The sequence below is a fragment of the Monodon monoceros genome, unplaced genomic scaffold, assembly GCF_005190385.1.
Source record: "Monodon monoceros isolate NGI ecotype Baffin Bay Population unplaced genomic scaffold, NGI_Narwhal_1 Super_Scaffold_10, whole genome shotgun sequence".
Taxonomy (NCBI): Eukaryota; Metazoa; Chordata; class Mammalia; order Artiodactyla; family Monodontidae; genus Monodon; species Monodon monoceros.
In genome coordinates, this window is record NW_021703766.1 from 47,739,913 (window position 1) to 47,763,758 (window position 23,846).

Sequence of the window (23,846 nt, forward strand, 5' to 3'; positions counted from 1 at the left end):
AGAGATTTGCAGAAGATTAAAACAATAATTCATTAATTCTTTTGTTTGGGAAAATTTAATTATTTAATATTATTTGTTAACATTTAATGATTTATTGTCACTTTAAAATAATTAATAAATCTTTAAATTTCTATTTTAATTTCTAATATGGTAAATATCAAAAGATATAACCCACATAAACAAAACCTCTTTTGGGTTCTCAGTGCTTTTTTTTAAACATCTAAAAAGAAGTTAAACCTGTATTCATTTACTAACACTGTTAAGCATTACACTTAACATTCAAGTCCAAGTAATTATAATACAAGCCCAATTCTTTTTTTTTTTTTTTTTTCTGTATGTGGGCCTCTCACTGTTGTGGCCTATCCCGTTGCGGAGCACAGGCTCTGGACGCGCAGGCTTAGCGACCATGGCTCACGGGCCCAGCCGCTCCGCAGCATGTGGGATCCTCCCAGACCGGGGCACGAACCTGTGTCCCCTGCATCGGCAGGCGGACTCTCAACCAGTGCGCCACCAGGGAAGCCCCCAATTCAAATTTGTTGAACTATTTGTTGGTGCTAAGTTGTACAAAACTGTACTCCTTTTAGTTGACATTTGGTCATCTCAAAGTAGTTGTAATATTAGGTTGGTCAATTTAAATACTGTGGCTTCCTTTTGCATATACACACAGTCTTTACACCCAAATGTAAACGTATACAAAGCAATAAGACATTGTTACATAAAAGAGTAATAGTGCAGTTTAATTCATGATTAAAATTACTTCCCACAATCACATCCACAGTACTCATCCACCATTTAATAGCTCAACCAAAATATTATACAATCACCAATAGGCAAAAATACTAGATTTGTATATTTTGTATTTCAAATATACTTATGCATGTGCAAGCAAGGGATTTACCAATATTTAAGAGTATAAGAGATACTGAGACCAAAAAATTTGAGAACTACTACTCCAGGGTGTGGTTCTTACTTTCAGTATGTGGCCTTTGAGAGGCATCAGATAAATGCTTGAGGGTGTTCACTGAGGTCTTTCCATTCAGGTTGGGTTGGCACTCCAGTGTACAACCTCTAGAATCTCTGAGAGTACCCCAGTCACATTGTGGAGAGGCACCTTGTGGATGCATAACGACATTCGGTTACAGATCCAAGGGAGAATCCCTGTATAGATTCCCGGAACTTCTTTGCATGACTTCTTTCTCTGATAAATCTTGAACCACAAATTCCAGTCAACTGAGCAGCCCTGAACTCAAATCCTAATATCCTTTGCCCAGTGACTTGACTAGTGGAAGGGCACATTTTGGTTTAAGAGATCATTTACACAGGAAGATGAGGGACTTGTTAAAGTGATCTTTGTGGAATCCTCCAGAAAACTGTCATATCAGAACATTAATATCACAAGAACTGAAAAATCAAAGCTGAGTTTGTTGTTGGACAGGGGAGAGGCTTGTGCTTAGGAATTCAGTAAGTCTCCTGATTGAGTTCACTTATGGGTATTCTTTTCAATTTGTCTTTATTTCTACTATTATAAAGGGCTTTTTTTCTGGTAAAGGCAATAAAATGTGTGGTTTTCTTGTTTTCTTTCAGAGCTGGAGTCAACATACGAGACCAAAAATACATTTGCAAAAAAGGACATTTTTGAAATAAATTTTCCCCAACAGGAGATAAAGGAAAGAAGTAAAACCCTTGGCTTTGAGGCATTCCTTTTCAAAAATAATTGGAAGTGTAAGAGAAGATTTGAGGGCCTCCAGGGACATCAAGAGGGATACTTCAATCAAATGATAATCAGCTATGAAAAAGTGCCCACTTACAGAAAACATAAATCTCTTACTGCACATCAAAAAATTCATAATCAAGAGAAACCCTACGTTTGTAAGGAATGTGGGAAGGCTTGTAGTCATGGCTCAAAACTTGTTCAGCATGAAAGAATTCATATGGCTGAAAAACATTTTGAATGTAAAGAATGTGGGAAAGACTTTTTAAGTACCTATCAACTCACTGTGCATCAGAGATTTCATACTGGTGAGAAACCTTATGAATGTAAGGAATGTGGGAAGACCTTTAGTTGGGGATCAAGCCTTGTTAAACATGAGAGAATTCATACTGGCGAGAAGCCCTATGAATGTAAAGAATGTGGGAAGGCCTTCAGTCGTGGCTATCACCTTACTCAACATCAGAAAATTCATATTGGTGTGAAATCTTATGAATGTAAAGAATGTGGAAAGGCCTTTTTTTGGGGCTCAAGCCTTGCTAAACATGAGATAATTCATACAGGTGAGAAACCTTATAAATGTAAAGAATGTGGGAAGGCCTTCAGTCGTGGCTATCAGCTTACTCAGCATCATAAAATCCACACTGGTAAGAAACCTTATGTATGTAAAATATGTGGAAAGGCTTTTTGTTGGGGCTATCAACTTACTCGACATCAGTTATTTCATACTGGCAAGAAACCCTATGAATGTAAGGAATGTGGGAAGTCTTTTACTTGTGGCTCAAGTCTGGTTCAACATGAGAGAATCCATACTGGTGAGAAACCCTATGAATGTAAAGAATGTGGAAAGGCCTTTAGTCGAGGCTATCACCTTACTCAACATCAGAAAATCCATACTGGTGAGAAACCCTTTGAATGTAAAGATTGTGGGAAGGCCTTTAGTTGGGGTTCAAGCCTTGTTAAACATGAGAGAATCCATACTGGTGAGAAATCCTATGAATGTAAAGAATGTGGAAAGGCCTTTGGTAGTGGCTATCAACTTACTCGACATCAGATATTTCATACTGGCAAGAAACCCTATGAATGTAAGGAATGTGGGAAGACTTTTAATTGTGGCTCAAGTCTGGTTCAACATGAGAGAATCCATACTGGTGAGAAACCCTATGAATGTAAAGAATGTGGAAAGGCCTTTAGTCGTGGCTATCACCTTACTCAACATCAGAAGATCCATACTGGTGAGAAACCTTTTAAATGTAAGGAATGTGGGAAGGCCTTTAGTTGGGGTTCAAGCCTTGTTAAACATGAGAGGGTTCATACTGGTGAGGAATCCTATGAATGTAAAGACTGTGGGAAGGCCTTTGGTAGTGGCTATCAACTTCATGTTCATCAGAGATTTCATACTGGCAAGAAACCTTATCAATGTAAGGAATTTGGAAAGACATTTACTTGTGGCTCAAGCCATGTTCAACATGAAAGAACTAATAATAATGATAAACCCTACAAATATAAAGAATGTGGGGAAGTCTTTATATGGACAGCTTACTCAAATAAGACAGTTATTGCTGGTGAAACTTTATGATTGAAGAGATGTGAAAGAACATATTTTTGTGTGTGTACAGACAACTTACTTAACATGAGGAGAAGTCTTACTCTTGAGAAACCTTATTAATGTAGGGAATGTGCAAAAGCCTTACCTGTGTATGGACAATTCACTTGATACCAGAAAATTCATACTAGTGAGAAATATTTTGAACATGAGGAATATGAAAAGTCCTTTAGACTTCTGTATGATCTTATTGAACATCTATACTGATGTGAAGCCATTTAAATGTAGGGAATGTGTAAAGATCTTTATTTAATTCATGGTGCAAAGCCTCATAAACATTGGAAAAATGCTCATTACTCTTTAAGGGAAGGATCTAAATTTAATTTGGTTCTTGCCCTGCATATCAGAGAATTCATACTGCTGTGAAATCCTGTGAATTTAAGGAATGTGGGAAGACTTGTAGACATGGTAAACATCTTAGAATACATCAGGGAATTCATCCAAATGAGAAGTCCTTTGAATTAGAATTGTAGGAAGGCTTTTAGACAAGTGCTACTCAAACTATTGGCCAGAGACTTTTTGCCAGTCCACAGAATTGTTACCTATCAATCATGAGATAAATGCAGAAAATGAGAGTAAGTGTCTGGAAGCTTTTATAGCAGTCTGATATTGCTATAACATCATTATATTTTACAAAAGTATCAGTCGATGAATGATTGGAAATTAAAAGCAAAAAGTTTGTCCTTTCCTAGATAATTTGAGAGACAGCATTCACAGTTTTTAAAACATGAGACAAGTCACAATGTGACTTAATTAGAACAAGAAATCCCTCCCTTGTTACCTCCCTGATTAAAGTAGCAGAATATTCATTCCATAGGAAGATTTGGCTAATGTGGGAATCACAATTTCCTTTTGCCCATAAGAGCATAGAGAATTTATACCAGATATGTTGATTTAGTGAATGTATAGAAGCTTTCCAACACTATTCAGTCTTTGTTAAACTTCAGCAAACTCTTCCTAGAGAATAACCCTGTTAATATCACAAATGTAGGAAACACCTTATCCATGGCAGAAACCATACTTCTAAAAATTTTTCAGTACACGGGCCTCTCACTGTCGCGCCCCCACCCCCACCCCCACCCCCACCCCCGTCGCGGAGCACAGGCTCCGGATGCGCAGGCTCAGCGGCCATGGTTCACGGACCTAGCCGCTCTGCGGCATGTGGGATCTTCCCGGACCGGGGCATGAACCCGTGTCCCCTGCATCGGCAGGCGGACTCTCAACCACTGCGCCACCAGGGAAGCACAACCATACTTATTTTTATCACCATTCTACCTCCTTATTACTTGTGGGATGTTGGGCAAACTGCTTATCCCCTCTGGGCATCATGTTTAATATGCTGGTGATGGTAGCTCTGTAATAGTGCTGTTGTAGAGATTGGATTGATGTAGTATGGGTCAAATCCTTGGAAGAGTATCTAGTATGTAGCCTGTGCTCAATACATACTATTCTTATTATCATCATCATAAATATTACTACTGGCGAAGTCTTAGGAGAGGAATGCCCATTTCGTATAATTAAGAAAAGTACCCATAACCACTCATCCATTTGAATTTCAGATAGTGCATTCTGGATAAAAGACCTAATAAAATGTAAAGAATTTGAGAGAATTTTTATTCATAATTTATTCCTTAAGCTGCATCAAAAATTAAGACTAAAAAGAAACATTTTGGATTTAGTAAGTGTTAAGATGTTGGGATTATACCTGGAGAAGAATCAGAGAGAAATGTGAAGCAATTTGCTGTAATGAATCCCAACAGACAAGTAGTAATTAAAATTCTCCACTCACTTTTCAAGGTAAATTAGAAATTAAAGAGAACAAAAAGAAAACTGTCCATTTTGGAATTCTTTACCAAAAGTTTATTATGATCATTTTTTAGACATTCAGAAAAATGTAAAGGACAGTATAATGAACATCCATCTACTCTCTACATGGAATCAAGAATTCTAAACATTTGGCCATTTTTGCTTTCTGAATATCTATTCACACATGGCATTTGGTTGTCATGTCTCTAGATTTTAGTCTTGAACAGACTTTTTGAAGATTTCAGGAAAGCTATTTTATAGAATGCCATACATTCTAGATTTTTTTTTGTTCTCTCATAGTGAAATTTAATTTGTACCTCTATCCTTCATATCTCTCATAAAATCAAGTTAGAGTTACAGGATTAAACATTTTCCACCAGAACAATTCATAGGAGGTGACATGTAATTTTACTGAAAGACATCATAAGCAATTAATATCCATTTTCCCCACTATCACCAATGCTACGTTTGATCATTAAGATGGTGATTGCTGGACTTCCCTAGTGGCGCAGTGGTTAAGAATCTGCCTGCCAATGCAGGGGACATGGGTTCGATCCCTGGTCCAGGAAGATCCCACATGCCACAGAGCAACTAAGCCCATGCACCATAACTACTGAGCCTGTGCTCTAGAGCCCGCAAGCCACAACTACTGAGCCCATGCGCTGCAACTACTGAAGTCCATGTGCCTAGAGCCCGTGCTTCGCAACAAGAGAAACCATCGCAATGAGAAGCCTGCACACTGCAACGAAGAGTAGCCCTTGTTCACTGCAACTAAAGAAAGCCTGCATGCAGCAACGAAGACCCAACGCAGCCAAAAATAAAATAAAATAAATAATAATTTTTAAAAAAAGATGGTGACTGCTAGAGTTCTCCATTATAAAGATCCATTATACAACTAGTAGGATTAGTGAACCTTGGTCAGCTACTTTTGGGAATGTATAATCATATGTATGTATAAGTTCTGAATCAAAGAGAAAATTGAAACAATTAGAGATTTTGCAGAAAACAATGATAATGAAATGATTGTATATTGGAGCTTGTAGGATGTCCCTGAAGCTCTACTCAGTGGAAAAGTAATACCATTGTTAATATGTCCTGGAGGAACCAAGATGCATCTGGCCCAGATGGAGGGCCAGAACTACACCTTGTTTCCCCCAGTATCTACATGGTTCCTGTCACACTGAACTAAGAAGCTAGAAAAATAACAAATCCTAAACCAAAATACAGAAGCAATCAATATAGCTAAAATTTGAGATTAATGATTAGGAATTAAAGCAGTAGTCCTTGATCATTATTCCTCTGTGAAAAGTCCACTAACCTCAACTAGACTTTGATAAATCTGAACAAGGAAAAATCAAGAAAATTGGCAACATTGTAGAATCATGAATAAGAAAGGAGATATAATTATAGATATGGAGTTTTTTTTTTAATTTAAGGCAGTACAATATATTTAAACCTATTTGGACGAATAAAGGAAAAGGCTGAAAAAATTGGTCCAGGATCTCCCTTTTAGAAACAACACTTGGAAATTGTCATCTCCTTAGGTAAAAATTTCAAGACGAAAATAGCTAAAAATTTTACTAACTCATCTTACCTGGATAACATAAATCCAGTAACAAAACTAAATGGAGATACCCTCTAAAAAGCAAAAGCTAGATTAACTGAATTTAGGTAAATGTAAAAACTCTAATTAAAATATCAGCAAGCAGAATCCAAATGTAAGATGTAAGATTGTGCAATAGAAAATATATGGGATATCCAGACCCAAAATTTTCTGGTTTAAATGGAAATAGCTAACTGACAAAAAAATGGAATCAGCACAACTGTAATTCATTCTGATAGTTTCATAGACCTGTATGACTTTTAGAGCAGGAAATCACACACAGCGACTTAATTATAAGATGAATTTTAATATTTGGAAATCAGAATGCATCTCAAAGTTGGTGGCTTCTCACATTCACTTTCATCTGGGTGGTTGTCATGATTTAGTGCTAGCATCAAAGCATATTAGTTATGATGAAATAGAATTCAACCCTTTAAAAATTACTTATTTCCAAATATCAGTTACATCAAAACTGCATTGACAAATGTCTGTGGTTCATCTTGGTCATTGTTTTAATCTGCACCCTACCTCTATGTCCATTTTGTGCAGGTAGGCCATCCGCGATATCACTGTACAGTCGTTTACTGGCTAGTGGTTGACAGCATTATTCCACGTAATTGCAATTTTAATCATCCAGTGTAACACAAAGCAGAATACTTTTGAGTGTTTTAATAGAGTAAAGCGTTACCAGTCAGTATTTTACTCCTCCTGGGTGCCATATTTGCATGTTAACTAGGAGATGTGGAGATCGTGCCTCGTCCCACCAAGCATTTCTGAAATTGTCTCAAAGATCACCAGTACTTAAAAATACTTGAAAAACAAGGGGAATTCTCTGGTTAAAGAAGCTTATGAAGCAGCATCTTCTAAATCCCCCTTAGGGAATGACCAAAAGCACCTTATCAGCTTATCAAAAGACAAAAGAGTAGTGAAGAAAATTGTTCAACTTTGTTTAAATTGGTATATCTCAAACTGTACTATGGAAATACCAATTCTCATGACTTATTAACATCTTAGGGATGTGAAACTGCATTGGGAAATGCTGCCATAACTAAAAGAGAGTTTGCAAAGTTGGAAATTTCAGTCACCAAGTCTGATTGTTAGCTGACAGCATCATGCTCTCAAACAGTTGCCTTCTAACGTTTTCTCTTATTTGTGAGTAAAAATCTTTTTGTACCTAAGTAGGCATGGCTCCTGAGTTTTATCAAATGCCATTTCATTATCCCTTTCTGCAGTGGTGTAGTATTTAATATGTTAATGTGATAATTTATACTGACAGACCTTTTGACTTCTTCCCATCCCTGGATATTCCCAGGTTAGCCACTGATGTGTGTGTGTGTGTGTGTGTGTGTGTGCGCGCACGTGTCTGTTTTATATGCACTGCTTGATTTCATTTGCTACTATTTTATTTAGAATTTTTACATCTCATGAGTGAGACTGATAATTGTCTCTTAAAATGTATTTTTGTATGTTTTGTATTGTGATTACCTGTTCTTTAAAATTGCAGGACTGTATTGGGTTGTTTTGTTTTGAATTGGAAACCCTTAATCGCTCTTCTAGTTTCATCTGTTGATTTGCTTGTTTTCAAATTTCTACTTAGGACACAACAATTTCTCTTGAGTGCCCAGCACAGTTCCTCTAAGGAACCTTCATAGCCGAGATCCACATAAAAGCAGCATTCCAACACTGTCTCTCATTGAAAATCCTTCATTATATGTTCTTGGGTATGCTGTGTTGGGAAGTCAGAGCTCCTTATAGGACTGTTATGACCAAACTTGTCCATGTCTATCAGAGCATACATGTACACATTTCTTTCTCTATATACTGGAATGAAATTGCTTCGGTTTGGTTATGAGTATGCCTGTGTTCAGCTTTAGTAAGTTTAGTTCTCCTAAATAGATTTCCAAACAGATATACCAACTGGCACTCCCACCAGCAGTGTGTGTTTGTATCCTTGACAATACTTGGCATCGTCAGTTTAAGATATATATATATTTTCTGCTACCCTGGTAGGTATATAGTGGCATCTGATTGTGACGATTGTGGTTCACATTTCCAATTTTCTTATTGTTTATTGGCTATTTGAATATTTTTGCAATATCTCTTCGCTCCTTGCTCATACATCATTGGATGCATTAGGTTTGTCTAGTTTCACAAAGTATCTGTACAATTTGTAGGACAGCATTTAACACCTAGGCCTTTCTGTGTGTGTGTTCATCCGCCACCAGACAGCTGGTTGATGGCTGTGATGGAATCAGCTTTGTCTCTGCATCTCCAGCTCTGAGTATGAACCATGTCCTTTAGTTGTTTGTTACAGTTAGGATATACTCATCAGAAATTAAAATACCAACCTGGCTGAAGCAATGAGAAAGTATGTTGAGTCATATAACAGGCTTTAAAAGGGAGAACCAGCTCCAGAGATTTTTGATTCATTAGCAAAATGAAATATTCAGAGACTCAGATTCTCTTTCGTTTTCCACTTTGTATTCCCCAGTGTTGGCTGCTACCATGATGGCTGACAGGTTTTTGGACATTCTACACAGCCATGACAACATCCAGAGGTAAAAATAGGAGAGATCATTTTCTGTTCTCTCTCTTAGGAGCAAGGAAACATTTCCCATTAGCCAACAGTGTACGTCTGCTCTTAATTGCTAAAATGGGTCATGGGTAGGTTCAGACATAATCACTAATGTTACTTTAAATTGGTCACAAACTCTTGAATGTTTTATTTAAATAAGAAATCTAGCAGACCCATGCAGTTCATTAACTTTTCATGCATGTATATATAATGAAAGAAAAACCAAAATAAACCAGATCCTTTATTTTAACAAAAATTTTACATATATGTGTACATTTCATAAAACATGACAATTTAAATTAAATGTATGTATGATTAAGACCACCAAACATAATTACAGACTCTTGAGAGGTTAATGTTTATTTCAAAAAGACAGCAAAAAAATCTGAAGTATTAAAGTCTATTTTATTAGTGAGAACATTTACTAGGAGCTTTTTATTATCTGATTTTTTGTAGCTGTTGGGGACAGGGGAAATATTATTGGTCCATCTTTGTAAGGTGGTTTTTCTCCCAGAGTCAGAGGAGGCTACTCTTTCAAATTTAACTCCTGGAATTCTGTTAGCTTCAAAGCTAAAGAAGGCCAAATTTTATAATGTGAAATAAAACAAAGGTGTAACTGGAATTTGGGGGATATATTTACCCAGTTCATTTTTATAACACACAGTGCTAAATTCAAAAGAAACAAGTCTTATTCTTTCCCCTTTCCCCAAGCTACACAATGATGCTCTTTAGAGACAACCTCATTTTTCAGCTTCTGTATTCTTGGGGAGATGTTCTATATAAATAGCAGACTATATTGCCTCAGAGTAGACATTCAAGATTTGAAAATATTTCTTTAATACCTCATAATTCAGTGTCAGTCATATACCATTACTACGGATTTCACCAGTCAGATTTTTAATTCAATTTACTTTCGGTATACCTGAGTGTTTCCTGTGGAGGAAAAGGTCTGCATCATCTTTGGCCACAATTTTAAAATACGATCCACTCTGGGCTGGTTGCCCTCTGTGCCTGGTGCACAAGAGATACTGTAATCTCCTCCACCACCATCACTATAGAGATGCTTTTCACTTCTCTTCTATATTGAATTTCTAGTTTTCTACTCTTTCACCTGGTGGAAAACTTCCAGTTGCTTTCTTAGAAGGGGTGGTTTTTGAAATAACTCATGCGGTTAAAAAGGTTATTCTCCCCTTCTGTTTCTGATGTCTCATTTTGGCCAGCAGGTTCTTAGGCATGTTCTTTTCATGGTGCACGGCAGAAGCACAAAAGGCTGAGCCAAAGCATCTTTAAAGTCTATACACCCATCCTGATCAGCCCACATTCTGTTGATTAGACAAGTCAAATGAACGAGTCCAATATTAACAGCAGGGGTGAGCCATGACAAGGGCACCTAGTAAACGGAGAATTGCGGAAAACCGCTGTAAGCTACCAGACTCCTAACAACATAGCTGGCATCCCTGTGCCTCAGCACAACCCATTACAGGGTAACTGAGCAGTAGTTAATAATTTCAAAGAGGATAATTTACCTCCATGACATCAGTCAATAGAAAAATATAAACCTTTCCTATAACCGTGCTTATAGTTGCTATATGAATTTATAAATTTATATTTATTTCTTTTAAAAATAGTGAAAAATTCAGCAAACTATTCTATATTAATATGGTTTAAAGTGAGTCTTATGATGACATGGCAGAATGATTAAAGTCAACAGTATGCCAGTTTATGAATAATTGTGGAGAAAATTACAGGAGAAAAAGAAAATGTGACAGAACTCTACATTAAGATGCTTTTTAATATCCCAAGTTAAGGAGATTTCTTCTTCATACAGACTTCCTGAAGATGTGACCCCCACCATGTGAGCACAATTTGACAAAGAAATAAAAGGTATGGGCAGGCAAATGGGTATTCTTACTTTGTGGGGTTGTCTCGAAACAGGGAACACCTTTGAATGACTATTATCTGGACCACAATGCTGGACTGGGAGGTGCTCTAACAAAAGGCCGTACAGAATCCCACCAACAGCCTTTTAAAAGATGGAGGCTGTTGGAAGAGGTCATCAGGAGGAAGTGACCGCTGGTTGACCTGCAAACTGGATCCTGGCAATTGGAGACTCCTCCCTACTCCCTTCCTTGGAATGTACATTCTGCCCAATGTTCTCACACTAGGAGTCATTCCAGGCATGCATCCTTGAGGTGCTAATGTGTTGTTGAGACCATCTGGACAGTATATGTGACTGAACCCAGATACAGCCTCTATATAAACTTTTAAGATTCTGGCAGGTGGGTGTAGAGATTTACTCACTTGCAGCTGCTCAAGACAGGCCTCCTATGTAAGTTCCCTTGCTTATTAACACTGCCACCTACCAATCCGGAGTGTTGTGCTGCTTCTATTGGTCTCTCCTTGCCCTCCATGTATGGGGGCCAGTTTTGAATTTAAGCTGGGGACTTCTCTGAGTTTTCAAACCAACACCAAGAAGGGAAAGTGCTTGGAGACTTTAAGAGGAACTGGAAGAGGGTCAGAGGTGCAGAAGCATCATTCTTGGGTGTGCACTTCATCTCCCCTTCCCTTAAAGTTTAGTTTTGATTTAAATGTCATTTGCCTGGGTCCCCTCCCTTAAGAGTTCCCTCAGACAACTTCTGTAGGTCACATACAGTGGATGTCTGAGCCCCAGCATAACTGAGATTTCTTTCTTTTGCTCTTCTATTAGTCTGGGTTCTGCAGAGAAACAGAACCAATAGGTGATATAGATATAGATAATATATACATACATATATGTGTCTACCTATATATAGACCATATATAACCATATAGATAGATATATAGATAGATAGTTATTGGGTTGTCCAAAAAGTTTGTTCACTTTTTCCTTACACCTGAATGAACATTTTGGCCAACCCAATGTTATAAGTTATGGAAGCCGAGAAGTCCCAAGTTCTGCAGCTGACAAACTGGAGACCCAGGATAGCATAGTCCCAGTCTAAGTTTGAAGGCCTGAAGACCAGGAGAGCCGATGGTGTATGTTCCAGTTGGAGTGTGAGTGTGAAAGCAGCAGAAGACTGATGTTGCAGCTCAAAGACAGGAAGAATTCTCTTTGCTCAGTCTTTTTATTCTATTCAGGCCTTCAACGGATTGGGTGAAACCCACATCAGGGAGGACAATCTGCTTTACTCAGTCCACTGATTTCAAATGTTAATCTCATCCAAAACACCCTCAGAGACATACGAGATAGAGTTTAACCAAATATCTGGGCACCCATGGCCCAGTCAAGTTGACCCATAAAATTACCCATCACAGCTTTCATATAATAGGAGCTAGAGCAGAACATTCTGTTGGTGTCCCACCCAACAATCCCTGCCTGTTTTACTCCAGCGAAAACATGCCAAGGAGGGCGACTGAAAATATTATGTTTATGTTTTTCATGTGTGAGGCACAGAACTAAAAGATTCGTATAATTATCTAATTTAAATCTAGAAACAAAACCCTATGTGTGTGGTAGTAATATTGCCATTATACCAATAAGGAAAACTAAAGCTTATGCAAGTGAAACAACTTGTCCAAGATTCCCCACCTTCTAAGTAGGATGACATGGATTTGATCTGAGAAGGTTGTGTTTCAGTGCCTTCAGGGCTTAATTACTCTGTATTATATAAAAAATTGAAGAAGAAATTATTATCTACTTAAGAGCAAAGATGCCTGAATTTCAAAAGTTTTATAAACCAGTCAGAATTAGTGTCTAATATCAAATGTACCTTTACAAATACTGTGTTTACATTAGACATTGGTATTTTAGGGCATATCTATAATTTTTACAAAATTGCAGAGACATTGCATTTTTGTATGTAATCTGTTTATTTTCTCAAAATCTTGTGAATATCAGGAGAAAAGACAGTCTCTTCAATATTGGTGCTGGGAAAATTGGACAGCTACATGTAAAAGAATGAAATCAGAACATTATCTAACACCACCTACAAAAACTAACTCAAAATGGATTAAAGACCAAAATGCAAGACTGGATACTATAAAACTCCTAGAGGAAAACAGAGGCAGAACACTCTCTGACATAAATTGCTGCATAATCTTTTTTTGGATCCGTCCCCTAAAGCAAAGGAAATGGAAGCAAAAATAAACAAATGGGACCTAATTAAAGCTTTTGCACAGCAAAGGAAACCATTGATAAAACGAAAAGACAACCTACTGAATGGGTCATATTTGCAAATGATATGACCAATAAAGGGTTAATATGTAACATATATGTAACAGCTCATATAACTCATCAATAAAAAAATGATTAAAAAATAGGCAGAAGAACTGAATAGACATTTTTTCCAAACAGAAAATATAGATGGCAAGCTGGCACATGAGAAGATGCTCATCATCACTAATCATTAGGAAAATGCAAATGAAAACCACAATGATATATTACCTCACACTGGTCAGAATGGCTGTCATCAAAAAAACCACATGATGGTAAGGATGTGGAGAAAAGGGAACACTCATACACTGTTGGTGGAAATATAAATTGGTGCAGCCACTGTGGAAAACAGTATGGAAATTTCTCAAAAAACTAAAAATAGGACTACCATATGACCCAGCAATTTCATTCCTGGGTATATATCCAAAACAAAAAACAACAAAAACACTAATCCGGAAAGATACATGCACCTCAAAGTTCGTAGCAGCGTTATTTACAATTGCCAAGGTATGGAAGCAACCTAAGTGTCCATAAACAGATGAATGGTTAAAGAAGATGTGATATATATATATATACACACACACACACACACACACACATATAATGGAATACGACTCAGCCATAGAAAAGAATGAAATTTTGCCATTTGCAGCAATATGGATGGACTTGGAGGGCATTATGCTAAGTGAAATAGTCAAACAGAGAAAGCAAATACTGTATGATGTCACTTATATGGGGAACCTAAAAAATACTAGTGAGCAAAACAAAAATGAAGCAGACTCACAGTAAAGGAGAACAAACTAGTGGTTATCAGTGAGGAGAGGGAAGGGGGGAGGGGCAATATAGGGGTAGGGGAAAAAAGGGTTATTATGGGATTGCATGAAATTATGTCTGTGAAACTTTTGAAAATTGTAAAGCACTATAGAATTTAAAGAACCATTCAATTAAAAAAATCAATTAAAAAAAATCTTGTGACTATCAGTCATTATATCTGTACATAATTATTAATGCCTACCAAGTTTTCCATTTTTTGAAACACAATACTTTATCTGCTATACATAATTGTTATTGTTGATCATTTCCAAACTTTGTTAATGTAAATAATCCCATAGGAATGTACTATTTTCTCTCTTAAGTTTAACGATTACCATGAGATATATTCCTATAGATGGATTGCTGGATTTAAAAACATGCTTACTTTTAACAAAAAGAATAAAATACCTAGGAATAAACCTACCTAAGGAGGTAAAAGACCTGTACTCAGAAAACTATAAGACACTGATGAAAGAAATCAAAGATGACACAAACAGATGGAGAGATATACCATGTTCTTGGATTGGAAGAATCAATATTGTGAAAATGACTACACTGCCCAAAGCAATCTACAGATTCATTGCAATCCCTATCAAATTACCAGTGGTATTTTTTACAGAACTAGAACAAAAAATCTTAAAATTTGTATGGAGACACAAAAGCCCCCAAATAGCCAAAGCAGTCTTGAGGGAAAAGAATGGAGCTGGAGGAATTAGACTCCCTGACTTCAGACTTTACTACAAAGCTACAGTTTCAAGACAATATGAAGGGCTTCCCTGGTGGTGCAGTGGTTGAGAGTGCGCCTGCTGATGCAGGGGACACGGGTTCGTGCCCCGGTCCGGGAAGATCCCACATGCCGCGGAGCGGCTAGGCCCGTGAGCCATGGCCACTGAGCCTGTGCGTCCGGAGCCTGTGCTCCGCAACGGGAGAGGCCACAACAGTGAGAGGCCCGCGTACCGCAAAAAAAAAAAAAAAAAGACAATGTGGTACTGGCACAAAAACAGAAATATAGATCAATGGAACAGGATAGAAACCCCAGAGATAAACCCACACACCTATGGTCAACTAATCTATGACAAAGGCATGGATATACAATGGAGAAAAGACAGTCTCTTCAATAAGTGGTGCTGGGAAAACTGGACAGCTACATGTAAAAGAATGAAATTAGAACACTCCCTAACACCATACACAAAAATAAACTCAAAATGGATTAGAGACCTAAATGTAAGATCGGACACTATAAAACTCTGAGAGGAAAACATAGGAAGAACACTCTTTCATATAAATCACAGCAAGATCTTTTTTGATCCACCTCCTAGAGTAATGGAAATAAAAACAAACAAATGGGATCTAATGAAACTTAAAAGCTTTTGCAAAGCAAAGTACAATCAAGAAGAAAAAACAACCCTCAGAATGGGAGAAAATATCTGCAAACGAATCAACGGACAAAGGATTAATCTCCAAAATATATAAACAGCTCATGCAGCTCAATATTAAAAAAACAACCCAATGAAAAAATGGGCAGAAGACCTAAATAGACATTTCTCCAAAGAAGACATACAGATGGCCAAGAAGCACATGAAAAGCTGCTCAACATCACTAATTATTAGAGAAATGCAAATCAAAACTACAATGAGGTATCACCTCGCACCAGTTAGAATGGGCATCATCAGAAAATCTACAAACAGCAAATGCTGGAGAGGGTGTGGAGAAAAGGGAACCCTCTTGCACTGTTGGTGGGAATGTAAATTGATGCAGCCACTATGGAGAACAGTATGGAGGTTCCTTAAAAAACTAAAAATAGAATTACCATATGACCCAGAAATCCCACTACTGGGCATATACCCAGAGAAAACTATAATTCGAAAAAACACATGCACCCCAGTGTTCATTGCAGCACTATTTACAATAGCCAGGACATTGAAGCAACCTAAATGCCCATTGACAGACAAATGGATAAAGAAGATGTGGTACATATATACAATGGAATATTACTCAGCCATAAAAAGGAACAAAATTGGGTCATTTGTAGAGACGTGGATGGATCTAGAGACTGTCATACAGAGTGCAGTAAGTCAGAAAGAGAAAAACAAATATTGTATATATATAATGCACATATGTGGAACCTAGAAAAATGGTAGAGATGAGCCAGTTTGCAGGGCAGAAATAGAGACGCAGACGTAGAGAACAAACGTAGACACGAAGATGGGAAAGTGGCAGGGGTGGTGGTGGTGGTGTGATGAAGTGGGAGATTGGGATTGACATATATACACTTATATGTATAAAATAGATAACTAATAAGAATCTGCTGTATAAAAAAATAAAATTCAAAAAGCATGCTTATTTTAAATAAGGATATAAAGTACTCTCTAGAAAAGTTGTATATGAATTATTTACCACCAAAATGAATTAGGAACTAATAGTACATCAAAATTAAGGTACAGTGAACATTATTTTTATAAAAACTTGCTAGTTTTAAGGCCAATATGGCATATCTTATAACGTTTCTATTTAGTTGTCATAAGTTACATATGTTTTCATGTACATTTTTAATTCCTCTTTTATTAAATCTCCATTCCTATCCTTGGCTCATTCTTCTTCACATTGGTGTATTCATCTGTATATTGTTATATGAAAACATTATTCAGTCCAATAGTTTGTTTCTCATATTTGGAACAAAAATTTTCCACTTAATTTGCTTTAACTTTGCTCAAGGGGATATTAAAACAGGAGCTTTACTATTTTCGTAGATAAGTTTGTTTATTATTTACTTATTTTCTGCTTGGATGTTATGCACCCACACCCAGGATTCTGAAAGCTTTCATTTATATTTTATAAATATATTGGTAGTCTATGTTTCTTTCATTATTTTCTCATTGTGGTAAAATATGTATCATAATGTTTACCATTTTAACCATTTTTAAGTGTACAACTCAGTAGCACTAAGCACATTCACACTACCACTGTCCACCCCCAGAACTTTTGCATCATCCCAAACGGAAACTCTGTACCTATTAAACTATAACTCCCCATCACTCCAGCCTCTGTTCCCCCAAACCTCTGGTAACCACTATTCTACTTTCTGTCTCTGAATTTGACTGGTCTAGGTACCTCATGTAAGTGGAATCATACAATATTTGACATTTTGTGTCTGGTTTATTTAACTTAGCCTAATGCTTTCAAGATTTCCATGTTGTAGCATGTATCAAAATGTTACTTCTTTTTTAGGGCTAAATAATATTTCATAATATGTATAAACCACAGTTTGTTTATGCACTCATCTATTGTATATGTTTGGGGTTTTTCCACCTTTGGCTATTGTGATATAATGTTGCTATGAACATTGGAGTACAAACATCTGTTCAAGTCCCTGCTTTCAGTTGTTTTGGGTATATACCTAAAAATGTAATTGTTGGATTACCTGGTAATTTAAAGTTTTGAGGAATCACCATATTGTTTTCCACAGCAGCTGCACCATTTTACATTCCTGTCAGCAATGCACAAGGGTTCTAATTTCTCCACATCCTCACCAATGCTTGTTATTTTCTCATTTATTTTTTAATTATAGTCATCATAATGGGTGTGAAGTGGTATCTAATTGTGATTTTGATTTGCATTTCCCCAGTGATTAATGATGTAGATCATCTTTTCATGTTCTTATTGGCCACTTGTGTATCTTCGTGGAAGAAATGTCTATTCATTTGATCATTTTAAAATTAGGTTTTTTGTCATTGTTGAAGTGTTTTTATATTTTGGATGTTAATCTCTTGCCCGATAAATAATTTGAAAATAATTTGAAAATTTTCTCCCTTTTTGGGGGTTGCCTTTTTACTATACTTATAGTTACCTTTGATGCACAAAGGTATTTAATTTTGAAGTCCAGTTTATCTATTTTTGTCTTTTGTTTCCTATGCTTTTGTTGTCATGTCCAAGAAATCATTGCCAAATCCAATGTCATGAAGCTTTCCCCTTGTGTTTTCTTCTAAGAGTGTTACAGTATTAACTCTTACTTTTAGGTCTTTGATCCATTTTGAGTTAATTTTTGAATATGAGCTGAGGTAAGGGTCCAACTTCATTCTTTTGCATATAGATATCCAGTTTTCCCAGCACTATTAGTTGAAGAGACTCTTCTTTCCCCATTGAGTGGTCTTAGGCCCTTGTCAAAATCAATTGACAATAAATGTGTGAGTTTATTTACGGGCTGTCAGTTCTATTCCATTGACCTGTATGTCTGTCTTTATGTCAGTAACACAGTTTTGATTACGATACCTTTGCAGTGTAAGTTTTTTTTTTTTTTTGCAGTATAAGTTTTGAAATCAGAATGTTTAAAAACTTTGTCCATTAAAAAAAAAACGCACGTGAGTTTCAGCTTGTATTCAGTGCATGTTAAGTGCATGGCTTTTACAATATGCCCATTAGATCAATATGTTTAGCTTGCAATTTTTGTCTGCCTGGGCTATCACTTACTGAGAGATAGTTAAATCGTCCACTATGTGTGTGAATTTGTCTCTCCTTGTGCTTCTGGCCTCATTTTCCTCTCCAGGGCCATTCATTTTGTAACATCTCATCAGAGCTGACTTTTCAGTTTCCTTTTTCAGTTTTCCCCAGTGCACATTTCTTTAATATTCTTAGATACTCAGCTATGTAAGCATTTGATAGACTATCAGCATTTGAAATAATAATTTCTCTATTTTACTGAGTGAGCATTTCTACGTATTTTGTAAGATTTTTCAGGTTACCTAGTTTGCCCCAAATAGAAGTCTCCATGTTATTTCATGAAGTCCTGCTAGACTCTGTTTTGGTGCCTACCTGCCTCAGCCCCCTTTCATTAGCTCTTAGTTGCAATATGTTATGAGTATCTTTTTGTTGGTCTACATTTCTAAACCAACAGGCAGATCTTTGAAGGTAGATACATTTCAGATTTGTCTGTGTGACCCCAGAGAAGGGCTATCTGTAGGATAAAAGAAGGTCCTTCGTCCCCACATGCTGATGGGAAGTGAAATCACAGTGTCAGAGGGTGTGATTGGAACTTATGCAAATTTAGTAGATGGTAGGCTGGTGGAGGAAGGAATTGAAATATTTATTTCTGGGCGGGGTGGGAGACGGGCCAATCATATGTCTACAGGGGTTAATTTGGGTCTGGAAGTTCACAGGAGTATTTATCCCAGGCCTTAGAGCAGAAGCCTTCATCCTTACAGTGCCAGGGATATAAGTCTTATATCTGGTTTTTATGTCATGAATTCAGCTCAAAACTGGTCAAGGATGGACATCTTAGGCTAGACCTCAATCCTCAGACTTCTCTGCCAGTCTAGTTTCAATTCTACCTTTTGTAAGAAAAGCTGTGAACTGAATGAATCAGAATATGGCATCTAATAGGCTAGAGTTCTATCTTCATTCTTGAAAGAACCTAGAGTTCCCAAGATTGGAGTCCAAACTTAATAAGTCCAAATTTCAGAATGGAATTATTGTAAATTGGTCAGGAGATACAAAACAAGACTGTTCACTCATGGATGTAACTCCCCTTTCTCTACCTGCCTTAAAGCACTGCTCTATTTCAGTTTCCCAAAGACAGGCATGGGGAAACAATCAGTTACTTCAGTTTTAAAAGCCAAGGATAGTGTGGTTTGATAATTCGACTTCTGCCAATGCTCATTGTTTATGTTTCTCAAGCTTAGGAGCGTTTATCTTACTAAGGCTCTTATCTTACAATGTTCTGTAAATTAACTTGGCTGCTCTTCTTCCCCCAGGGATAATGTCAAATAGCATCCCCTAATACCTTTTTTTCTAAAGTTCATGCTACCTTTCAAAATGTCATTTAGCATTTTTCTCATCCTACCAGAAAAACATGTCCTAGAAGGAAAATATAAGTATCTCCCTCTTGCAGGTACTCTGAATTTTTGATGAGGTGGGGATGAGTACTTAGGGTACATTCACGGGAAATCTTTGCTCTGCTTTTGATTGAGATGAGATGGGATTTGATGACTATTTTAGTGTATAGCAACCTGGGTGCATAAGCAAAGATTATGTTTGGCTGTGAGTAAGACAGATAGACCCAGAAGGACAGTGGTTCAACCAGGAAAAATTTTCTATGTCACATAAAATTCTGGAGGTTGGAAGTTTAACCCTGGCTTTATGGCTCTGCTCCAAAGCCCTCCAGTGCATCTTATTCAAATCCAGGCAGCAGAATGGAGGCATGGAGGAAGAAAGCAAAGGGGATGAACCAGGCACATTTAAGGAAGGTTCCCCAAACTGCCACACAATTCCAGTTATCTCCAATTGGCCATAACTGAAAATCCATGGACCAATAAAGTGGAGAAAGACAATCATGATCCTAAGTGGCTCCAAATGAGCAAATAAAAAAGAGATGGTTCTTTTATTATTGGAAGAAAGGGAGATGAATATTGGGAATAATTAGCAGACTTGGCCCCTAATTAAAATACCAATGATGGAGCCCAACTTCCTGGACACCAGTACTGGTACAAAATATCTAGCAGGCTGGAATTAGATAACTGAAATGTGGGCTTACAGGTATACCTTACAGTGTTTAAGATCTTTCTGGAATTTTTGGTCTCTCCCATCCTATTGATCACTATGTCCTGCTGATTCTACTTAACATATGAAAAATATTTGACATTTTTCTACCATCACAGCTGTAGTGGATCTTCCTTATGTCCAATCTGGATTATTGCAATAACTAATAATACTGCAGATACCTTGCATTCAGTATTTTTCTCTCGTTCCCACACTATGTCTAATATATTCTGTATTACCACCAGATTGAACTTTGTAAGACACAAGGTTAGTGTGACTGAAGAACTGACTTTTAAATTTTATCTAAATTTAAAAACTGAAGCAGTGCCAAATATTTTCCCATCACTGACAACTTTGTTTTGGTAAGACTGCATTTCACTTTAGTCACTGCACTGCATAGATATTTGTATTATACTGTGCATGTTGTATGTATATGTTGTGTCTAACATCACACATAAACACATCACTGATCTAGTTGGTGTCAAGAAATTGATGTATTTATTTGAATATTTTATGAAGACAACATGAGTTACACTGATATGAAGGAAATAATTTGTAACTAAGTTACTTTAATTATCATTAAATTAGCATTTTAGGTTTAAAAAATAAGTGTGTACATTTAAAAAATTTAAAATGAAAGCACACTACTGATGCAGAATCAAGTGGATTAAGTACTATGGCCAGAATAGTTAAAAATAAGAGACTGGAAGAAGATATACTGTGAATTTCATGATGAATGACAATTGCAATTTGCTGTGACAGAGCAAATCAAAAAAGCTGTTTGATTATGGAAAAAAAGAACATTTAAGTTAATGAAGTGGAAAATATTGTGAGACATTTTCAGCAAATACTAGTAAATTTGATGAGAAATTTCCTCTTGATAAGCAAATAGGAATAGGTGAAATTAGTTGCCTAAAATCTGAATTAAATGTGCAGTGAAAACTTTAAATAAATTTTAAACATAATCTGAGCTTATAACTCTGTCTAGCTATTAAATGGTTTTGGGTCTTGCCCAAAAAAAAGGAATCAAATTTTAGATGGAGAGATAACAAGATAAATGATTAGTTTAATTGTGGAAATTTTATTATGATTTTATGAGCAAAGACTAAAAATTATATTTTATAAAAAGTGAAAAGAATCTTCAATTAAGCCACCCAACAACTGCCCTTAGAATACAAGGTCTTTCTAACAATATCAAAAATCAATTAACTTAAAATTTGTAAACCTACACATATTCTTCTTTAGTTTCAGATGAGTTGTACAATATGAGATACTGCCCATTTAATACTCTGGGTACATTGTATCACAAAAGGCTTCCAAGTCAAAAGGAAATTTTGTCAATTTGCAGCCTAAAAAATCAGATTCATAGCACAGATATTTTTGAATTTTTTATATATGTCAAAAAACAGTTTCCACTAGGTATGAAAAAAAATAATTTCTATCACAATGGATAGTGCTCTGACAATGTTACACTAAAAATGTGGATTCCTTGGAATTTTAAGGCAAGAGACTAATGTCTTCCTAATTGCTTTGCTTCACAGTATGAAAAGTAATGGTTTAGAATATACACATAAATATTATGAATCATTATTACTTTATGGAACTGTTGAAAGAGGAAACAATGAATTTATCTTATGTTTTTTGCCAGTGCTCATTGGTTGAATGATGACAGAGTTTTACAAAGATTTACCATACTTTGAACTTTGAGACTTAAGAGGAATACTTGCCAAGTATTTCATAATCAAAATCCCCCCAAATGACAATGTGATTTATGTTTTCTTACCATATCATGCTGCATATGAACAAACAAAACCTGAAACTCCAAGGAAAGGAAAAGCGTTTCTTGTGACCTAGCTAAAAGGGTAGGAACATTTGTTGAAACTGAAACTTTTAATAAGTTAATGAAAATAATTTTACATATTTTCTAGATGAATCAACATAGAAAAAATTCACTGTAATCAAAAGTACTGTAAAAATATGCTTGCAATGAAGAAGTAGGAAATCTTAGTAAAGAAACAGAAACTATAAAAAAGTACTAAAGAAAAATTCTAGAATTGAAAAATGCAATATCTCGAAATAAACATTTGATAGATAAGCTTAACAGCAGAATTGAGAGGACAGAAAAAAGAGTCAGTGAGCAACAGAAATTATCCAATCTGAAAAACTGAAAAAAAAAAGGTTGAAGATAAATAACAGAGCCAGTGACCTGTAGGACAATATTAAAAGATTTAACATATGACTACTTGGAACCCCAGAAGGAGAAGTAAGGGCAGAAAAAATATCTGAAGATATAATGGCCAAAGTTTTCTGAAATTTAGTGAAAGGCATGAGCGTACAGATTTCAGAGGCTCAGAGAACCCCAAAAAGGATTAACACAAAGAAAACTATACCAAGGGACATCATGTTCAAACAGCTGAAAACTAAAGGTAATAAGAAAATCTTGAAAGCACAAAGAGGGAAATGACACATTACACACAGAGGAAACATAATTCAAATGACTTCTCATAACCTATAGAGGCCAGCAGTCAGTGATATAATATCTTTTTAAAAAATATAAAAAACAAAACCCAGGATTCTATAGCAAGAAAAAAAATCCTTCAGGAACAGAGCATTTCAGTAAAAGAAACAATGAAAATTCACCACCAGCAGACATATACTCGAAGAAGTGCTACATTAAGTTCTTCAAGCTGAAGGGAAATGATACCAGATAGAAATTTAGATCATTGGGAAGGAATGAAGATCATGTGAAAAGGTAAATATGTGGGTAAATATGAAAGATGATGGTGTTTTTTTGGTCTTAATTTCTTTAAAAATATTCGAGACTGTTTAAATTTCTAAGTGGAATGGTGATGTGACTTTCTGTGGGCTACTTCTTAATTGCAAAAAACAAAAAAATCCCAAAAAATCTAGTACTGATACAATGGAGAGAGCTGGTGGTCAATACATGAATCAAGAGATCAAACATAGCTTCACTGTGTGCCACCTGTTATTTTACAATATTGAGTACACAAT

At 36.3% G+C, this 23,846-nt stretch overlaps 1 protein-coding gene across 2 annotated transcripts in view; it reads left to right on the forward strand.

The window, feature by feature from the left end:
- Positions 1-13,223, forward strand: part of ZNF283 (zinc finger protein 283) — a 28,015-nt gene extending 14,792 nt beyond the window's left edge. The window contains exons 5-7 of one of the 2 annotated variants that reach the window (XM_029241589.1): positions 9,215-9,281; positions 11,127-11,182; positions 13,176-13,223. In XM_029241589.1, coding sequence (XP_029097422.1) covers positions 9,215-9,281; positions 11,127-11,157 — 98 coding nt within the window. In that variant the 3' untranslated portion in view covers positions 11,158-11,182; positions 13,176-13,223. Of the gene's footprint in view, positions 1-1,584; positions 4,375-9,214; positions 9,282-11,126; positions 11,183-13,175 lie in introns of those variants that run through there. The other variant, XM_029241580.1, reaches the window with a different exon arrangement.
- Positions 13,224-23,846: the final 10,623 nt, after the last annotated feature.